Consider the following 18,410-nt stretch of genomic DNA (forward strand, 5'->3'; position numbering starts at 1 on the left):
TTTGGGTTTTCCATATAAAGAATCATGTCATCTGTGAAGAGAGAGAGTTAGACTTCTTCATTGCCAATTTGGATACCTTTTATTTCTCTTTGTTGGCTGATTGCTGTTGCTAGGACTTCTAATACTATGTTGAACAAGAGTAGTGAGAGTGGGCATCCTTGTCATGTTTCTGATCTCAACGGGAAGGTTGCAAGCTTTTTCCCATTGAGGATGGTATTTGCTGTGGGTTTTTCATAGATAGATTTTATGAAGAATGGATAAGGAAGATGTGGTCCATATACACTATGGAGTATTATGCCTCCATCAGAAAGGACGAATACCCAACTTTTGTAGCAACATGGATGGGACTGGAAGAGATTATGCTGAGTGAAATAAGTCAAGCAGAGAGTCAATTATCATATGGTTTCACTTATTTGTGGAGCATAAAAAATAGCATGGAGGACATGGGGAGTTAGAGAGGAGAAGGGAGTTGTGGGAAATTGGAAGGGTAGGTGAACCATGAGAGACTATGGACTCTGAAAAACAATCTGAGGGTTTTGAAGGGGCGGGGGGTGGGAGGTCGGGGTACCAGGTGGTGGGTATTATAGAGGGCATGGATTGCATGGAGCACTGGGTGTGGTGCAAAAATAATGAATACTGTTATGCTGAAAATAAATAAAAATAAATTTTAAAAAAAGTCTGTTTTTAATCTGAAATATATAGATAAATGTCTCAATTCTGACTTAGAATGGAACATGTAAATATATTAATTTAAAAATTATAAGAAGGGTGCCTGGGTGGCTCAGTGGGTTAAGCCTCTGCCTTTGGCTCAGGTCATGATCTCAGGGTTCTGGGATCGAGCCCTGCATTGGGCTCCCCACTCAGTGGGGAGCTTGCTTCCTCCTCTCTCTCTGCATGCCTCTCTACCTACTTGTTATCTCTCCCTTTCTGTCAAATAAATAAATACAATCTTTTAAAAAATTACAAGAAAACATTATCTACTGCAATTTTTTTCTTTCTATTTTCTTTCTTTTGTTTTGAAGGAGTACAAACATGTTAAGAGTCCTTCCCTACTGATAAATGAAAATGAGTATAATATGTTAAACTTAAGGGCAATTTTGCCAGATTAAAAAAAAGACAGTTATAATCTTTGTTTGCTATTAGTTATATACTACTACTAATAATATTGTAGTGAATGTTGATTTTGGAATGTTAAATACTTGAACTGTACTCAAAGATATCAAAGCAATCTACTCTTTTACCAATTTTATCAAATACCTTTCCTATATTTGAAGTCATGTGTTTTCTCAAGCTGGGAATCCATATCTCTGTAATCATCTGTGCTTGTTTGAAATTTGAGTGACATCAGTTTTCATATGTCTTGATCACCTGGCTGAAGGATTTGGTCATAGAGTTTCTAATAGTCTACCACATGCAGGCTCCAACCAAACTTTCTTCAATTAGAAAAAATCGAATGTGCATAACACCAATGTTCTATGTCTTAGTGCTCCATCAATCATTGGCTCATTAAAGGCAGGTACCATATGGTACAAAGTCAAAATACTTTTCTTATCAATGTATAGTTGTTGAAAAGGATTCTCTAATTGTTCAGTCTTTGTCCCACCAGAAAAGAAATCCCTCCATACCTTGTTAAAGATAGCCTAAAAGATTCCCAATTTGCACATAGACTGTTTTATGAGTTTCTTTATTTTTGAATTGTATTCAAGCTTATTCTTCCCATAGTGGAAAACAAATAAACAAAACACACACACACACACACACACACACAGAGCTAGAAAATACTAGGCTGGGGGTGTCTGGGTGGCTCAGTCAGTTACGTGTCTGAGTCTTGATTTTGGCTCAGGTCATAATCTCAGGGTTGTGAGACTGACCTCCACTTGGGGCTCAGTCTTAAGCAGGTGTCTACTTGAGATTCTCTGTCTTCTTTACCCTCTGCCCACCCCCCATGTATGCTCTCTTTCTCTCTCTCAAATAAATAAATGTTTAAAAAGAACCACTAAACTAATTGTTTCATTGCTATCTTAATAGACTATATAGGTCGCAAAAGGGAAAATTATAATGGTAATCATATTAGTGGTAATAATACTAATAATATTTATGTAACATTTACCATATGCCAACCATTATTTTACGTATTTTACATATATTCATTCCTTTAATCCTAAAACAATTCTATGAGTTAATCACTATCATCACACCCATTTTAAAGATTAGGAAATTGAAGAAAGAAAGGTTAAGTAATTCAATCAGAGATATGGTGAGTGGCAGAGGCTGGGCCTTGTAATTTCAGAACTAGTGATCCTAGTCACTCCTTTATGCCGTTCAAACATTTCATTTTCCAAAGAAAAATGATATAATTAGGGATAGAATCCTCCCGATTTTGGAATTCAATTGCATTTCACTCTTACTGACTCTACATACACTATTTCTAGGTAAAGTTGGCCACTGGTCAAAATGCAAGGAAATTTTATTATAAAATCATTTTCAGAGAGAAAAATATGAGGAATATTTCTATTAAGTAACACTCATAAATAAAAGAGCCAGGACATATGTAGAATTTGTTTTAATCCTGATAGATTATTAAAAGCTAACATATTTTGAGAATTAACAGTACTGCTAGCAGTATGCTAAGTGCTTTCCATACAGTAGCTAAGTTACCCCTTGCTATTACCCTGTGGTGTAGGTGCTGTGATCAACTTCACTTAACGAGTGGAGAAATTAAAGATCAAAATGACCAAGTTGCTTATCCAAGTGTCGGAAGAAAAATTTCAATCCACATAGTATTGCAAATAAGAAGAGTCAAGTTAGATGTTAAAAGGGAAAGTTATAAAAATAAGAGGGCTGTTGAAGATGGAAGTGTTCATGCTGGAGTAGATTTCAAATGTAATACAATTTTTGAAAACCGACTAACAAGATAAAAATCAGCCACAGACTATTAATAAATATAAAGGAAAAAGAATAAACAGCTATTATTTTTCCATTATGCCAGAGCAGGAAAGTGCTCAGTGAAATTAAGTGTCAATAAAGTAAAGACAAAATTAAACTTTTTTTCTAAGCATAGACACAATTAACCTGTGAAAATGACTCATACCGGATGGTAATGAAGCAGAGAGCTTAGTGAAATTGAGAACATATCTGATTCACTATAATGGGATTTCGGTCAGATCAAATCACACATTGTATTAGCTATCCTGAGTCAGGGTACATGCTGATGAGCAGAAAGGGTCATCAAAGAAATTTTATTTTTCTCCAAGGCCAGGAAGGTCATGATTAAAAAATAGAATAATAGTAAATATTTATTACATGTGCATTTGAGTGAGTGTCAGGGAGATGTGCCCGTAGCATGTCAATCAGCTTTGTCCAGTAAGCTCCCATTCTCTACCTCATCTCTGGGAGGGAAAGAGACAAAGGCTTCCTTGGTTTTGAGAGAAGAAAAGGAGTACACAGTAATTTCTTAAGCAATAGAGAAATGGAAATACCTTTATGATGCTGTGGACAGTTAGGAAGGTTGTGCATCAAATGGCGAAAAGTGGGGGTAGGTCTCAACCCAGGAATAGCACAGTTTTAAATATCTCTGCACTGGGGATCATCTGGCTTGGATTTTTGTTCCAGTTCTACCACTTCTTGTGTGATAATAAATGATAACCCTTCACTTTAAAGTGTTGGCATTTTCCTTTCTGTGGAGGGTTTGAATTAGTTGAACTCATATAAGGTTATATATTTATAACATTCCTTTGAATTACTACTGCCTGTATTTTACAGACGTCTGAATAGTGTCCTTTTAAAAATAAGATTTTATTTAGAATAATAGAATATAGAGTATCTCTGAGTAGAGATAGAATAAATAAATTTAGTAGAATAAAATAATGGAATATAGAGAATGATTTCCGTGTTTCTTTGGGATTCACTGTTCATGCAGTTCCATAATGAAAACCTGTTCAGGGCTTTCAAAGGTGTGCTTCTGCTGGACCTGTTCATCTCTTAGCAAGAGAGCATTCCTATTATTTTGATTACTCACATTACATATTGCAAGTTTCGAAATGCTTACTTTTTGAGCATAGTACTTGTTCATACTGCCTGATTTTTTTTTTCTAAATAGTCTGTATCACTCTATTTATGTTCTGAGAACTTTCTCCCTTTGCTGTGTCATCCCTTATATTTTCCAATCACTGTTTCATTTAAAATATGTCAAGATAGGGCCTGTCATTCATAAAATGGCATTCAAAATAAAACCAAAAAATATGCCATGGAATGACACTTTCCAAAATCACACTATAAAGAATCCATGAATCAGGATTCATCCCTTTTTGAATTAAACATTTTCTTAACTAGAACATAATAGTGGGAACTATTGTAAAATGTGTTGCTCTCTTATCTTTTTTTTTTTTTTTTTCCTTTTTACAGATCTGGATAACGTGGAAGGCATTGCTGTGGACTGGATTGGAAATAACCTTTACTGGACAAACGATGGCCAGAGGAAGACCATTAATGTGGCCAGGCTGGAAAAAGCTTCTCAGAGTCGGAAGACTCTTTTAGAAGGAGAAATGTCCCATCCCAGAGGGATTGTGGTGGATCCTGTTAATGGGTATGTGATAGTTGATCAGTTTGATATGAGGAAAATATTGTTTTAATATATTTAGCAGTAACAGGTTTGATTTAAATTCACACATGAAGGACCTGAAATGGAAAAGTTACTCATGTAATGATTTTCTCTTGTAGAAAATATGCTAAATAAATGTGTCAAAATACATTTAACTGAAATAAATGGATTATTTGTGTAAAGGATATATTTACTTGATTTACTCAGACAAGGACCATAATTCTCCATTTTAGACTGTCTGACACCAAGATAAATAATCAATTGAGAGAATCAATCAATTTAATTTTTAAAGGATATTAAAATTTAATGTATTCGGAAAATAGAAAAGTTTTTTTTGTGTGTGGGGGGGTTATTTTTTGGGTACACTTACTGTGGGGCAGGCATTTTGTTAAATGGGCTCAATATCTGCTGTAATCCTTATAATAATCTTTTTAACTAGTTGCTATTCTCATCTTTGCCTTACAAAGAATAAATTGATAACTGATTTACAAAAGACCATTAAATTATTAAGTGACCAAGTAGACATTTAAATCCCATCAGTCTGTCTCCCAAAATTTACTCGGAGTCACTATATTCCACTACTTTTTACTAGTCAAGGTTAGTAATCACATAATTCTAGACATAACCACAGTTTTCTTATAGTGAAATCATTCTGTACAATGTGCTACTTGTTTTAGGATGGAATAGTTTGTGAAATTCTCAGGAATATATTTTCCTTTGATTTTTATTCAGAGATATTACCTGAATACAAACAATACCATATATCTAGAAATACTGAAGAATGTGAACATTCCTGGGACGCCTGGGTGGCTCAGTTGGTTAAGCAGCTGCCTTCGGCTCAGGTCATGATCCCAGCGTCCTGGGATCGAGTCCCGCATCGGGCTCCTTGCTCCGCAGGGAGCCTGCTTCTCCCTCTGACTCTGCCTTCCACTCTGTCTGCCTGTGCTCGCTCTCACTCTCTCTCTCTTACAAATAAATAAATAAAATCTTTAAAAAAAAAAAAAAAAGAATGTGAACATTCCTAACAGAATGTCAGAAGTAAATGAATGAATTACATGTTCTAAGTGTACAATTGTTATATGTGATGTTTATCCCTCCCATCTCTTACATCACACTGTTTCAAAATAGCATAACAAAGCAAATATACTGTATTCCTTACTACACACATAGAAAAATACTTAATTGCAGAGGAAAACTGTGGCTCCCTAATAAACTGAGATCACCAGATTGTAGTTCCTAGAATTGTTTGTGTTGAGAATAGCTCCAAATAAATACAATTAAGGTACTTTTTCCTGGGCCAACATTTAAGCAGTGGATGATACCACTGTATGTGTTTTTATAAGACATAATTATAAAGTAATTCTAGTGATTTTATGTGTGGATTCTATAATTATCTGTCCTATTCCTGAACTTTTAAACCAACTCATCTATTTGACCTTTAAATCAAGGCAATCTTAATTTTAAGAGAAACTATTTATTACACACTGTCTAAATATACTTGAAGCAAGATATCTTAAAACAGAATCTTCCTGCTCAGTATTCTGTTTGAGAAATATTTTGTTATAGAGTTAAAGAGTATTTGTGGTGCTCACACAGATAACGCAAATATGGAGGTCATAGAATCATGTGATTTAGAAAGGAATTTAGAGGCCACTAGTCCCATCTCTCTATTCAAATTCAAGAATCCCCTTCAACAGTTTCCTAATAGGCAGACATCCAACTTGGATTTGAAAACCTATAACATCTACATAGTTTATAGTATTTGGGGGCAATTCCAGTTGACTTTTTTTTTTCTTTTTATTAAGGCAATATGTGCATCTCTGTAATGTCTGCTAGCTGACCCTATATTTGCCTCTGGTGTTACAAAGAATGACTTATACCTTTTGCATTAGACATCTTCTATTTTCTATTGTGCACCAACCTGAAAATCACATATGTGTGTATGTATGTATATAATGCATATATATTTGCATATACATACATTTTTCCCCCCTAGCAATATATTATTCCCAGAATTTTGCTCTAGGTATATAGTTAACAAAACAGGCATAGCTTTTAACCTTGTGAAGCATCTTCTGCTATCTGCAAGGTGGGGGATAGGCAGATAGAGCAAGAAAGAAATACCAAATAAACATCTAATGTAATTTTTACAGACCAGAATGCAGGAAGGGAACAAACAGGATGACATAATGGCGACTAACAGGTAAAGCAATTTCAGTAGGTTTGCAGAAGGGCCTCTATAAGGAGGCATATTTTAAATCAAGACTTCACTAACTATAGGAAATGAATCATCAATAGACAGTGAGGAAAAGAGTATTTCAGATCAAGAAAATGGTACATTTGAATATCTTAAGTTGGGTAAATGCTTGACTATCAGAGGAACTGATATGAGGACAGTGGAGCTGAACTGTTGATAGCAAGGGAAGAAATGATAAAGATGTGTTTGGAAAGGAAGCAGGATCTTGTCTGCCTGGAGGAGAGCTTTGTTCTTTGTCTTCAGTGCAAGTGTGGAATAGGGAAGTGAGAATTAAATACATATTTTAAAAAGTCTAATCTGACTGTTCTATGGAGAATGGATTGGAAAATAACAGTAGAATTGTGTGAATTTAATTGTCCAAATAATTGTTTGACCATAATATAATTTTTAAAAAAGAAGACAAAACTTTACCTTGGAAAGTCCACTTACATTAGGCACAATATAACTTCACAGAACATCAAAAATGAGAAACTTGATTTATTTACATTTTTTCCTATGATAATACCTATTTGTAACTGTATACAAGAGGAAAGAATTACAGGGTTTTCCTACTATAATAGCCAGTTAACAAAAATCACTCATTTCAGAGCTAAGCTTTATCCAAAGTTTCATAAACAATGACAGAATCAGTAAAAATTTGTTCATTTATTTCTTTATTAAAATATATTCTTGATTAACTACCATATAGAGCAATAGAAATCAGTAAGACAGTAACTGCCCTCAAGGAGTTTGTAACCTGGTGTGCTTGGTGTACACACACATGCACACACAAATCATCTATAATATAAAGTAGAATGAAATAATGTTCTTCAAAAAATCATTGAGGTTTTCAATTCAGGATTGAGCTTCAGAGAATGAACAGGATTTCTCATGAGTAGATTTGGTCTTAGGAGCTTAGGATGTGCAGTCGTAAGCAGTCATAAGGTTAGTCACTGTACTCCGACAGGACATTTTCAGTATGTGTTTAGAGGCAGGGATGTTAATGGCAGTTTTGAGATGAGATGAGTTCACTAAGGTTAGGGCAGAGGGTATGTGAAGGAACATAGTAGGCGGGCGCCTGGGTGGCTCAGTGGGTTAAGCCGCTGCCTTTGGCTCAGGTCATGATCTCAGGGTCCTGGGATCGAGTCCCACATCGGGCTCTCTGCTCAGCAGGGAGCCTGTTTCCTCCTATCTCTCTCTGCCTGCCTCTCTGCCTACTTGTGATCTCTCTCTGTCAAATAAATAAATAAAATCTTTAAAAAAAAAAAAGGAACATAGTAGGAGGTGAAACTACAAATATGCAGAAATCTTCAATGTTGGGGTTAAAAGATAGGATTTTTTTTCTTCTGACAGCAGAGTAATTGGAAGGTTTTGAGAATAAAAGTCACATTTTTCAATTCATGATTTAGGAAGAAAAGTAATAGAAATATGATAGTTGTATGGGAACAACCTATTAGAAGTTCCATTTGAAACAGGATAAAAGAGTACAGCATGTGTAATAGAAATAGAAAAGTGGGGATTGAGTAAAGAGACACTGAAAGAATGGAATTGTCAGGCCTCAACAGTTGTAGAAATGGGGATAAAGCTGGAGGAAGAATTGGTCATGATGGCACTGTTTCTCAAACTGATAGCTACAGATGAATTCCCACCTTTCCAGTAATTTCGCGCTTCACAATTTATATTGGTAACTTAGAAACCTGCATCTCCAGTCCTGACTTCTCAAAATATTACCTTTAGTAAGTACGTCCAAAGCTAAGAGCGTATTTCCCCTCAAACATGATCTCTGGTATCCCTATCTCAATTAATAGTGTCACACCCTCTAGTTAACAGTAGCTATTATGGTAACACTAAATTGAGTTCTTTTTTTTTAACAGTAAAGTTTATGTTTTTTTTCCATGGCATAGAAGTGCTTAATTTAAATATGTCTAGGCAACCACATGATATAATATTATTTTATTTTATTTAATATAAAATAATATAATATAATATAATTGATATGATCAATATCAACAAATTTAACCTAAGTGTTATAGGGTACAAATATGAATAAGAAATAATCCCTGCCATTAATAATTTTAATTTTTAATTGTTAATCAAAACCATCAGACATATAACACCATTAAATATCACATAAGGCATAAATGCAACAAACATTATTTAAAAAACTAAAAAGAAATGTCACTAAGAAACAAAGGAAAGATCTTATTTTCACAAAAAGGGTAGAAATAGACTTCATCAAATAACTATTTGGACAGGACTTGAAAAATAGAGGTGCAATTTTTCTTTCCATATTAGCAGAAGGCTTACTTAATCTAATATTTATTTAATGAATACCTGAGTTCCACATATAAAAATATTTATATTAGTTTCTGCTTACTTTATAGGTTATATTTCCTATTTTCTATGTTTAGGAATCACCACATTTCATACTGATTATAAGGCTTCCACAATATAACATTTCATCATGTAATGAAATTGATAGATGATGATCACATACCTAGCCTTGGTTAGATTAGCACCCTTGTTTAAATTTTTTCTTATATTCTGTTTGAATAAAAATAATCTTAGATAATGGATCAGATCACAAACAATGATTTCTAAATACCAAAAGAATATAAATTATGCTTAGATTCACCAGAATTACCCCTCATGTATGTGTCTGCATGTATATGCAATTTGGGTTGGAGAATCAAAGAAAAAAAAAAAGAGAGAGATGAAACTATAGGGAAGATAATTGCAATTTTAACAAATTATAAATTATCAACAACAATAAAACTGCATTGACTAACCATATTTAAGATTTCATGCAGTATCAATAAAGATAAAAGTTGTATATTTCTCTTTTACATAGTTGATTTATACAGGAGAAGTCAACTAGTTATATCCAATAAACATAGGACTAGAGCAAATGGAATGACTGTCCTTTTTGCTCCTAATTTGTTCCAATAATAAGACCACTTGAAGAACATGCTGGATGCAAGATAAACATATTTCCATGTTTATTTCTAGGATTAGAATGTATTTTTACTTAATAAAGTTCACCAATCTCAATATATTTCCTTAGGTCTAAAAAGACATATCAACATTATTTTAAACTGTTAAGGGGATTTTTAAAAAGCTTAACTGGTATAAAATAGTGAATGATGTGTTACATCCTCAGTTGTTCCAACTCTTCCTGTTTAGATCACAGTAGGATTTTTTAGTCAGGGAAACGGATTTTTCCCAAAGTACCTCAGAAATTCTTTAGGGTCCACAAAATGTGGAGGCAGAGGATCTACTAAGGGCATTTTTAGGGTCAACAGCTTAGAAAAGCTTTAGAGCTTTATAAAGTTGTAGATGAGGTGACTGAATTAAAACCTACACTTTAATTAATAACTCCAGAACTTTCACATGACCCTGGAGCAACACTTGTGGAGGGTTTTAACCTTATTCATGAGGGAATTAGAACATTAGCTCAAGGCCCCCTTTCCCACTGTTATAGCTTACACAAAAGACTTGTTTTTAAAGGCAGAAGCTTTTGTTTGAGATAGAAATTAAACCTCAAAATCTCAAGGTCAGTCAACCCGATGTTATTAAACTTATGCGCCGCTAAATCATCTTCTGTGGGTTTTGAGGTAATAATAAGCAGCAATAAGGCAGAGATAATTTGCATGAGGAAGACAAATTAGACTTGGCCAAATAAACCCAGTATGACCATACCCTTTAATACAAAGACAATCCAGTTGCCTGTCTTACAAAATAATAATTCAACTGAGATTAAATAAAGCCTGGAGTAGATCGTTAACGGCACCATGTGTTCTCAGAAGCACATAATTGATTATATGTTTTCTGAAGTGGACAACATTTAAAAATAGGAATGCTTTGAAAATCATTTTCCAAGCTTGGTATCAACACCAAAAAAAAATCAGTATTTGGCACTTCATGTTAGGCTAAATAGCAAATGGGACCAGTGAGTGCGGTAGTGGGTTTTCTGTGGTGTGTCTGAATATGGCTTCACTGAACACATCTGTACTTCCCCGAGGACTCCACAGATGCCCCCTCGTTTTGGCAGATGAGCATTTAGATAGGAGGAGAAATCAGAATGTAATTCGATTTTAGGGCAGTGCCCAATCTAGAGAAGCATCCCTCTGTATGGCGGCTGTTTGAAATAACATGTGTGCACTCTTGTTTGTAACGTCTTAGTTGGATGTATTGGACAGACTGGGAGGAAGATGAAATAGATGACAGCGTGGGAAGGATTGAGAAGGCCTGGATGGATGGCTTCAATCGGCAGATTTTTGTGACTTCAAAGATGCTGTGGCCAAACGGTTTAACTCTGGACTTTCACACCAACACATTATACTGGTGTGACGCCTATTATGATCATATTGAAAAAGTGTTTTTGAATGGAACTCACAGGAAGGTAAAAGAAAAAATACTGTTTTTTTTTTTTTTTTTTAAACTCACAGGCTTCTTCTTCACAGAGCCTTGTTGTGTTGTGTTAAAAATACTTTCAAGTTTATTTTTACCCCTCTGAGGTGGCTGCCAGTAGTCTCTGTGGGGTGGCTAAAGGAGGCTGAGCATTAAGTAGTGCAGCTGGCACTTGCCTCCGGGAGACCAGGACTGGCTCACTGTGGTATGCCAGGATTTGTGGGATTTTAAAAAGAAGCTCTCAGAATATCAGAGCTGTTTTAAAATGCAGTTTTTCTCAATTATTTACGAGTTTGCTATGACCAAGCAACCCAACACTATTCAAGTATCTTTAATATTTGCTGGTGAAATTTAACCTCTACATTATGAAAAAGTAATTATACTACATTTATTTAAATAAAGACCTTCATGGCAGTGGAGTTGAAACACAAAATGAACTTGACTTCAAGCCTATTGCTATGGATAAATATCAACAACTTCTTGCCTCTTTTGGTAGGATCATTGCAAAATAATTTTGAAATTCTTGGGTAAATCGGAGGACGGAGTTGACTGGGTGCCAAAAAGGGCAGTGTTGACAAGACTACACAGCTCTATCTTATCTTGTAATAACCTGAGGGCATATAACACTATGAACTGACTTTAACTCTAGTTAAATGATAGGAAATGGAATGTTAGAAATGATCAAAATGCTTCCATTGTTCAAAATGCTTTCTTTTTGGAGAGAAAGAATGCACAGTTGGCCAAGCCTACTCGTTATGAATTCTGTTTGGGAGATAAACAGTACAGTAATCAATTAAGACTGCCTCAGTCATTGGTTGACTCTAACCTTGCTTTTAGTATTTTTCCCCAAATAGTAAAATTGATGGGCATTTAACCTAATGTCACATACTTAATAGGTGTCAGATAAATATGTATGATTCCTCTAAAGATATTGATATGTACACCACATAGACAGCATTGTAATGGTAGCATATTTTAGCCTTCATGGAGGTAAGAAAATAAGGTAAAAAACTTAATTCTTTAGTATATGAATATGTGGTATAATGAATTCAGGTAATAGCAAAAATTGAATTTTTAACCCCACATTATTTAGATAACTTCTTCAATTCTTTAATATTAAATGGAGTGTGTACAAAATGCTTTTTCAGCTTGTATACAATATCATTTTATAAATGGTGAATAGTGGAAAGGTATTATTGGAGGTGTGATTCCTTATTCCTCTTCTACAAGCCTCTGTGTAAAACAGCACTTATCATATGATTGCTCTAGTTAAACAAAAACAAAATACAACTAGAATGTAAAGAATATACTAAGAAAACCAGAACTGAAATGAGCCAGTGAGTCTTGTTTATCTACTTACTACTAATAAATGTTTCTATGTTCAAAATTAAAAACTTCACCTCCCTCCTAATCATTTCCTAGATTTCTTCAGTTTGCTTTGGCACAATTAAGTAGGAGAATCCCTTTCACTCCCAATGTAAGACAATGTGGTTTTTTTGTTTTTTTTTTTTTTTTATTCTTTGGCTGTTGGATAAGTGATATCACAATACATAATATCACAATACACTAATTGCTCAGATCAATTTCCATTCCAGGTTATGATACTGGAATATCATAAGGAAAAGAGCAGGAAAGAGTGTCAAGCAAAGTCATTTTAATGTTTACATTTCTTGACCATATGAGTAATGTCATATATGAAAGGAATTAAATGGATGAAATACAACTGATCTTCTTCAAATACCATGTCCTAAAAACAGGAAAATAAGCTCACATTGTGAAATCCATCTTCAAGTGGATTTAGTTATTAGTTAGATCATTATCTGTTATACTTATTTGGATATCCTTTGCTCTAAAAGTTTAGTTACATTTTTAAAGGTCAGTTCTGATTTTTCACAACGTGTTTATATTTTACAGGTTGTTTACAGTGGGAAAGAGTTGAACCATCCTTTTGGATTGTCGCATCATGGGAATTATGTGTTCTGGACTGATTATATGAACGGTTCCATTTTTCAGCTAGATTTGGTAACAAATGAGGTGACATTACTGAGGCGTGAAAGACCACCCCTGTTTGGGCTGCAGATTTATGATCCACGAAAGCAACAAGGTATTAAAAACTATATAAAAATTCTACTAAGGTCGGGCGCCTGGGTGGCTCAGTGGGTTAAGCCACTGCCTTCGGCTCAGGTCATGATCTCAGGGTCCTGGGATCGAGTCCCGCATCGGGCTCTCTGCTCAGCAGAGAGCCTGCTTCCCTCTCTCTCTCTCTGGCTGCCTCTCCGTCTACTTGTGATTTCTCTCTGTCAAATTAATAAATAAAATCTTTAAAAAAAAAAAAAAAAAATTCTACTAAGGTCTACCTACGGTAATACTTCACAGTGTTTGTAAAATCTTTGCTTTTGTCAGTGTTGCTGAAGTTTTATGAAAAAAGGTGTCCAGTCACTCCAAAGTAAATCAAATCTTAGACTTTGTTACCATAACCTTTTATTATTTATTGTTCAAAATAGCCTAAGTGAGTAACCGGTTAATTCTATCTGAGTGAAATTCAAGGATTTCTCCTTCTTCATGTCATCTTCAGGTAACTTAGATTAAGGAAGACTGAAGAAGACTGATATTTAAAGTAAAAAATTTTAAAAAATCCATTTAATGTTTTAAAGTTTAAGTATTGTGAGCAGTGAGAAAAAGTTTTCATAGGAAGGAAGTATTATGTGAAAATATTTTGAAATAAGTCATACTATGAGAAGAGTATTATAAAAAGTTTGTTAGTATATTGATCTGATTAGTTTCATGTACATTTAAGGAACATTTAAATATTTTAGATATTATGAAAGGGAAATAATCTACATATGATATCCATGTCTTATTAAAATCAGATATTATCATATATTTTACTACATGAGTTATTAATATTTATTAGATCATTTACAAATTGCTTGACTCAAAATTTAGGTATTAAACATAGAAACAGCTTAGTAAATAATGTGGTAGACTTTTGTTATGAATCTAAATTGTCACAGTTCCTTTTATTTATGGAGATATTCTTATGAAAATTTAATGAGCATACATTTAAATAAATTTTGTTTGAAAAAATAATATCCTGAGTTTTTCAATGCATATATTGTCAATAGAAAGTTATCCAGTAGTAAAAGACTTTTTTTAAGGTACTTCAACTAAATTAGAGATTTTAAAAGCAAATTTTCTCATTGAAGTGCTTGTATTTTTTTTCCTACTGTATTAAAATTGCCTCATTGGGATACAAATACAATTTTATAAAATAATGGAAGTATATAGAATGAGAAATTTCAATAAATAATGAAAGAGAAAATCCTCAAAAAAGAATAAAAGTGAAATTATTTGAAGTGGAATAAGCTATATTTCTGGACAAGTAATGAAAGATAGTGACAATTGTCTAGATAGATAATATGGTAATGTTTTCTATGACATTCATATCCATCCTGCTCCTTACCTCCTCCCATCCCCAACCATTATTGAGAGTTTACCCTGAACTGGAGGCAAGACCCTGAAAAGGAACAACTCTTCTCATTTCCTGTAGGGCCTTCATTTCCCAATTGTTGTTCCCTTTAATTTCACAATCATTGATTTCCTGGATTTTATTACAGTAATCAGTATACAATCCCATTTCCCATTTCCATTTTCTGTAGAAGGTGTTAATCTTTTTTTTTTTAAAGATTTTATTTATTTATTTGACAGAACACAAGTAAGCAGAGAGGCAGGCAGAGAGAGAGGAGGAAGCAGGCTCCCTGCTGAGCAGAGATTCTGATGCGGGGCTCGATCCCAGGACCCTGAGATCATGACCTGATCTGAAGGCAGAGGCCTTAACCCACTGAGCCACCCAGGTGCCCCTAGAAGATGTTAATCTTGAATGTCATCGCTGAACTCCTTTGAGCCAAATTCCATGATGTTTTCAGATTCTTCATTTCTTCAAACTTGTAGTTGCTTTAGATGAATTAAATGCAGCATATGAGATAAAAAAGACTTGACTTATTATAAAAAATTCTTGGGCTCAAATCCAGGTTTCAGCACTTTTTCTTCTGAAACTGTAGGTATATCATAAAAGATCAAACAGAGATAATAAATGCTTTCTTCATAAAATTCCTATAAGGATTAAATCACTATTCGATTATGATTACTTAGAAAATGTGTGGGAGACACACAATTACCTACCACACATTTTATATTAGTTTTCCTCTAACATTTCTCTATAAGGAGGCATTTTGTTAAAGTCTCCTTTCATATAAAAATGTTAAGTAAATATTCAAAGGAACGGTGTATCACAATCTTATACAATGGGGCTCATGCCTCTGATAGGACTATGTGGAACGTTCTCTTGTATTTCATGAGAAAATATGCCTGGTGTTCTAGACATCTCTATTGACATATAATTGTTCAATTCTATCTCTGGAATGGACAATGCTTTTTTAAAGTGCTTTTTAAAAAAATTTCAATTGAAGGGATATTAAAATCAATGCTTAACCGTAATTACTAAACTCTTTATACAAATTTTATTGTAGAAACCATTATATTCTGTCTTACTGAAAGAACGTGTTTGGGCAAAATGATTGATTATTTTTCATAGACTTAGCTAAAAAAATCAATTAGTTTGAGTTTTCTATCCAGTCTTCTTATAGTTAAGGAATGAGTAGTACTTAAGTGGATCTTTTGAGTAGGTAATAGAGTATGGAGAGGATGTCTGGCCAACATAATTTTCATTGAGTCAATAGACATTGAAATTGGATAACCTACATAGGATTTAAATTTTTAATATTTTTTACCAAATTAATCAGAATAGGTAGATTATAAAGCAAACTGCACTCAAATGTTCAAATGCAGATGTAGTATTTTACCATATTATAAATTTCTCTCATGAGAAAGAGAATGCTATTTCTCTTTGCATCTTGTGAACACCAGATACCAATAAATATTTAGAAACACATAATCTGTGATACTTAATCTTTGGTTACATACCATCTTCTTAGACTGTTTTTCCAAGAATAAAATAGTTGCAATTGTATAGAATACAGGTATAGATTATTTCTTCATGGAATCGATAAACTAGTCTTATATAGCCTTGTATTTTCTCTCTCTGAGAGACTATGGTATATGATTATGTAACTTATATGAACTTATTTGTATTTATACATGTATCTGTAAAAAAATACATATAGTGTGTGTATACACACATGTATGTAGTAGATGCTAGATAATATCACACACAGATACGCACATGCCCCACCCCATAGGAATACCATGAAAAATATCCAGGAAGGTTATTAATGTAACACTCATATTCATATTAATGTAACTTCTAAACTTTTAGACTTACTGTCAGAAAATTAGCTAATTTGATATCTCCAGATTAGAAGAGGCTTTTATCAAATTATTTGTTAATATAGCAGCCAGTTTCAGGAAGGTAGATAAATAACATACTAAACAGAAAGCTGCCCTTAGGAATGAGTTCCTAAGTAATGCACAAACATTTTTTCTCATATGCTACTGTTGTTTCTTCTGATTTAATTGATAAACTTTTCTCCTTTTTTATTCACATTAGATATCTAGAAGAATTCTTAAAATCCTCTCCTGCAATTTCTCAGAAAAATTACAGCAATTGCATAAAATTAACATAATTTTACCTGCGTATTCTCTAGGTTCAAAACCACACTTTTATTTTTCTTACGTGTTTTAGAGAATGAAATTATCAAAACTAAGTGCATTAGTTAATAGTTAATAGTTAATAAATCATCAAACTAAGTGCATTAATGAATAGTCTCCTATACAGAATTAAAAATAATCGATTAGCTTCTATGCCAAATATATGAATTTTATTTTATTTTATTTTATTTTTTTAAAGATTTTATTTATCTATTTGACATACAGAGATCACAAGTAGGCAGAGAGGCATGCAGAGAGAGAAAGGGAAGCAGGCTCCCGGCTGAGCAGAGAGCCTGATGCGGGACTCGATCTCAGAACCCCGAGATCACAACCTGAGCCGAAGGCAGCGGCTTAACCCACTGAGCCATCCAGGGCCAGTATATGAATTTTATTAACTAATAATTAACTATAATTCTAACTACCAGGAAATGAGCTAAATATTCTTATTTAAATCTCATAAAAGATGTTTAAGGTAGATATTATTGATTTCTATTATGCATCTGAAAAACCCAAGAATCAGGCAGATGTAGCCATTTGACCTCAGGAAACAATGAGTAAGGGATAAACTGGGATTTAGATTCAGGTTTTTCTGACTCTACAGTGTTTTTATGTTACCAATTTATGTGGCCAAATTTAAGAAAATTATGTAAAACTACTATACTTTTAGATAGGAGGAAAAGAGTATGTCTTTTCTGTAGTCATTATAGTTTTGTCACTGATAAATTATTATTCAAAACTTTTTTTAAAAAGCTCTTGACTACCTTATAGAAGCCAGGATTCAGAGATCTTATATTACAATGCACTGGTATAACAAACACAGTAATTTTTATTTTAATTTTTATTTGATATATGACTTGTTTATTAAACACATTATTGTGTTTAATACTAACATTTACATTTAGTGATAAGGTCATCATCACAAAATTTGTTTTTCTTTCCAAATTTTCCATTTTGGAAATAATCACCATCAAAAAATAACCCCAAAGTTTAATTAGGTTCTTAACAGAATTAAGGAGTTCTAACACACACACACACACACACACACACACACACACACCACAAAGTAGCTTCAAAGCAAGGCAAATGTAAACAAAATTTTCAATGAGTATATAATCCTCCAAGAGAAAAAAGACACATTTTATCCTTTCCTTGGATTCATTGACATCATTCAAAGTTTATTCTTCTGAAATTATTCTATCCATTTCAAGTTCATCTCTGTGTATGGTGTAAGAGAATGGTTGAGTTTCATTCTTCTACATATAGCTGTCCAATTTTCCCAGCACCATTTATTGAAGAGACTGTCATTTTTCCACTGGATATTTTTTCCTGCTTTGTCAAAGATTAGTTGGCCATAGAGTTGTGGGTTCATATCTGGAGTCTCTACTCTGTTCCACTGCTCTATGTGTCTGTTTTTGTGCCAGTACCATGCTGTCTTGGTGATCACAGCTTTGTAGTAAAGCTTGAAATCAGGCAACATGATGCCCCCAGTTTTGTTTT

The 18,410-nt window shown here is 33.7% G+C and overlaps 1 protein-coding gene across 1 annotated transcript in view; it reads left to right on the forward strand.

Annotated features, from left to right (window-relative positions):
* The window catches only part of LRP1B (LDL receptor related protein 1B), a 2,002,169-nt gene that overhangs the window by 1,178,906 nt on the left and 804,853 nt on the right, over positions 1-18,410 (forward strand). Inside the window, exons 12-15 of the mRNA XM_059394361.1 lie at positions 4,405-4,585; positions 11,019-11,238; positions 13,161-13,350; positions 13,404-13,406. Of these exons, the coding sequence (XP_059250344.1) occupies positions 4,405-4,585; positions 11,019-11,238; positions 13,161-13,350; positions 13,404-13,406 (594 nt within the window). The remainder of the gene's footprint in view (positions 1-4,404; positions 4,586-11,018; positions 11,239-13,160; positions 13,351-13,403; positions 13,407-18,410) is intronic.

The sequence above is a fragment of the Mustela nigripes genome, chromosome 3 (genome assembly GCF_022355385.1).
Source record: "Mustela nigripes isolate SB6536 chromosome 3, MUSNIG.SB6536, whole genome shotgun sequence".
Taxonomy (NCBI): Eukaryota; Metazoa; Chordata; class Mammalia; order Carnivora; family Mustelidae; genus Mustela; species Mustela nigripes.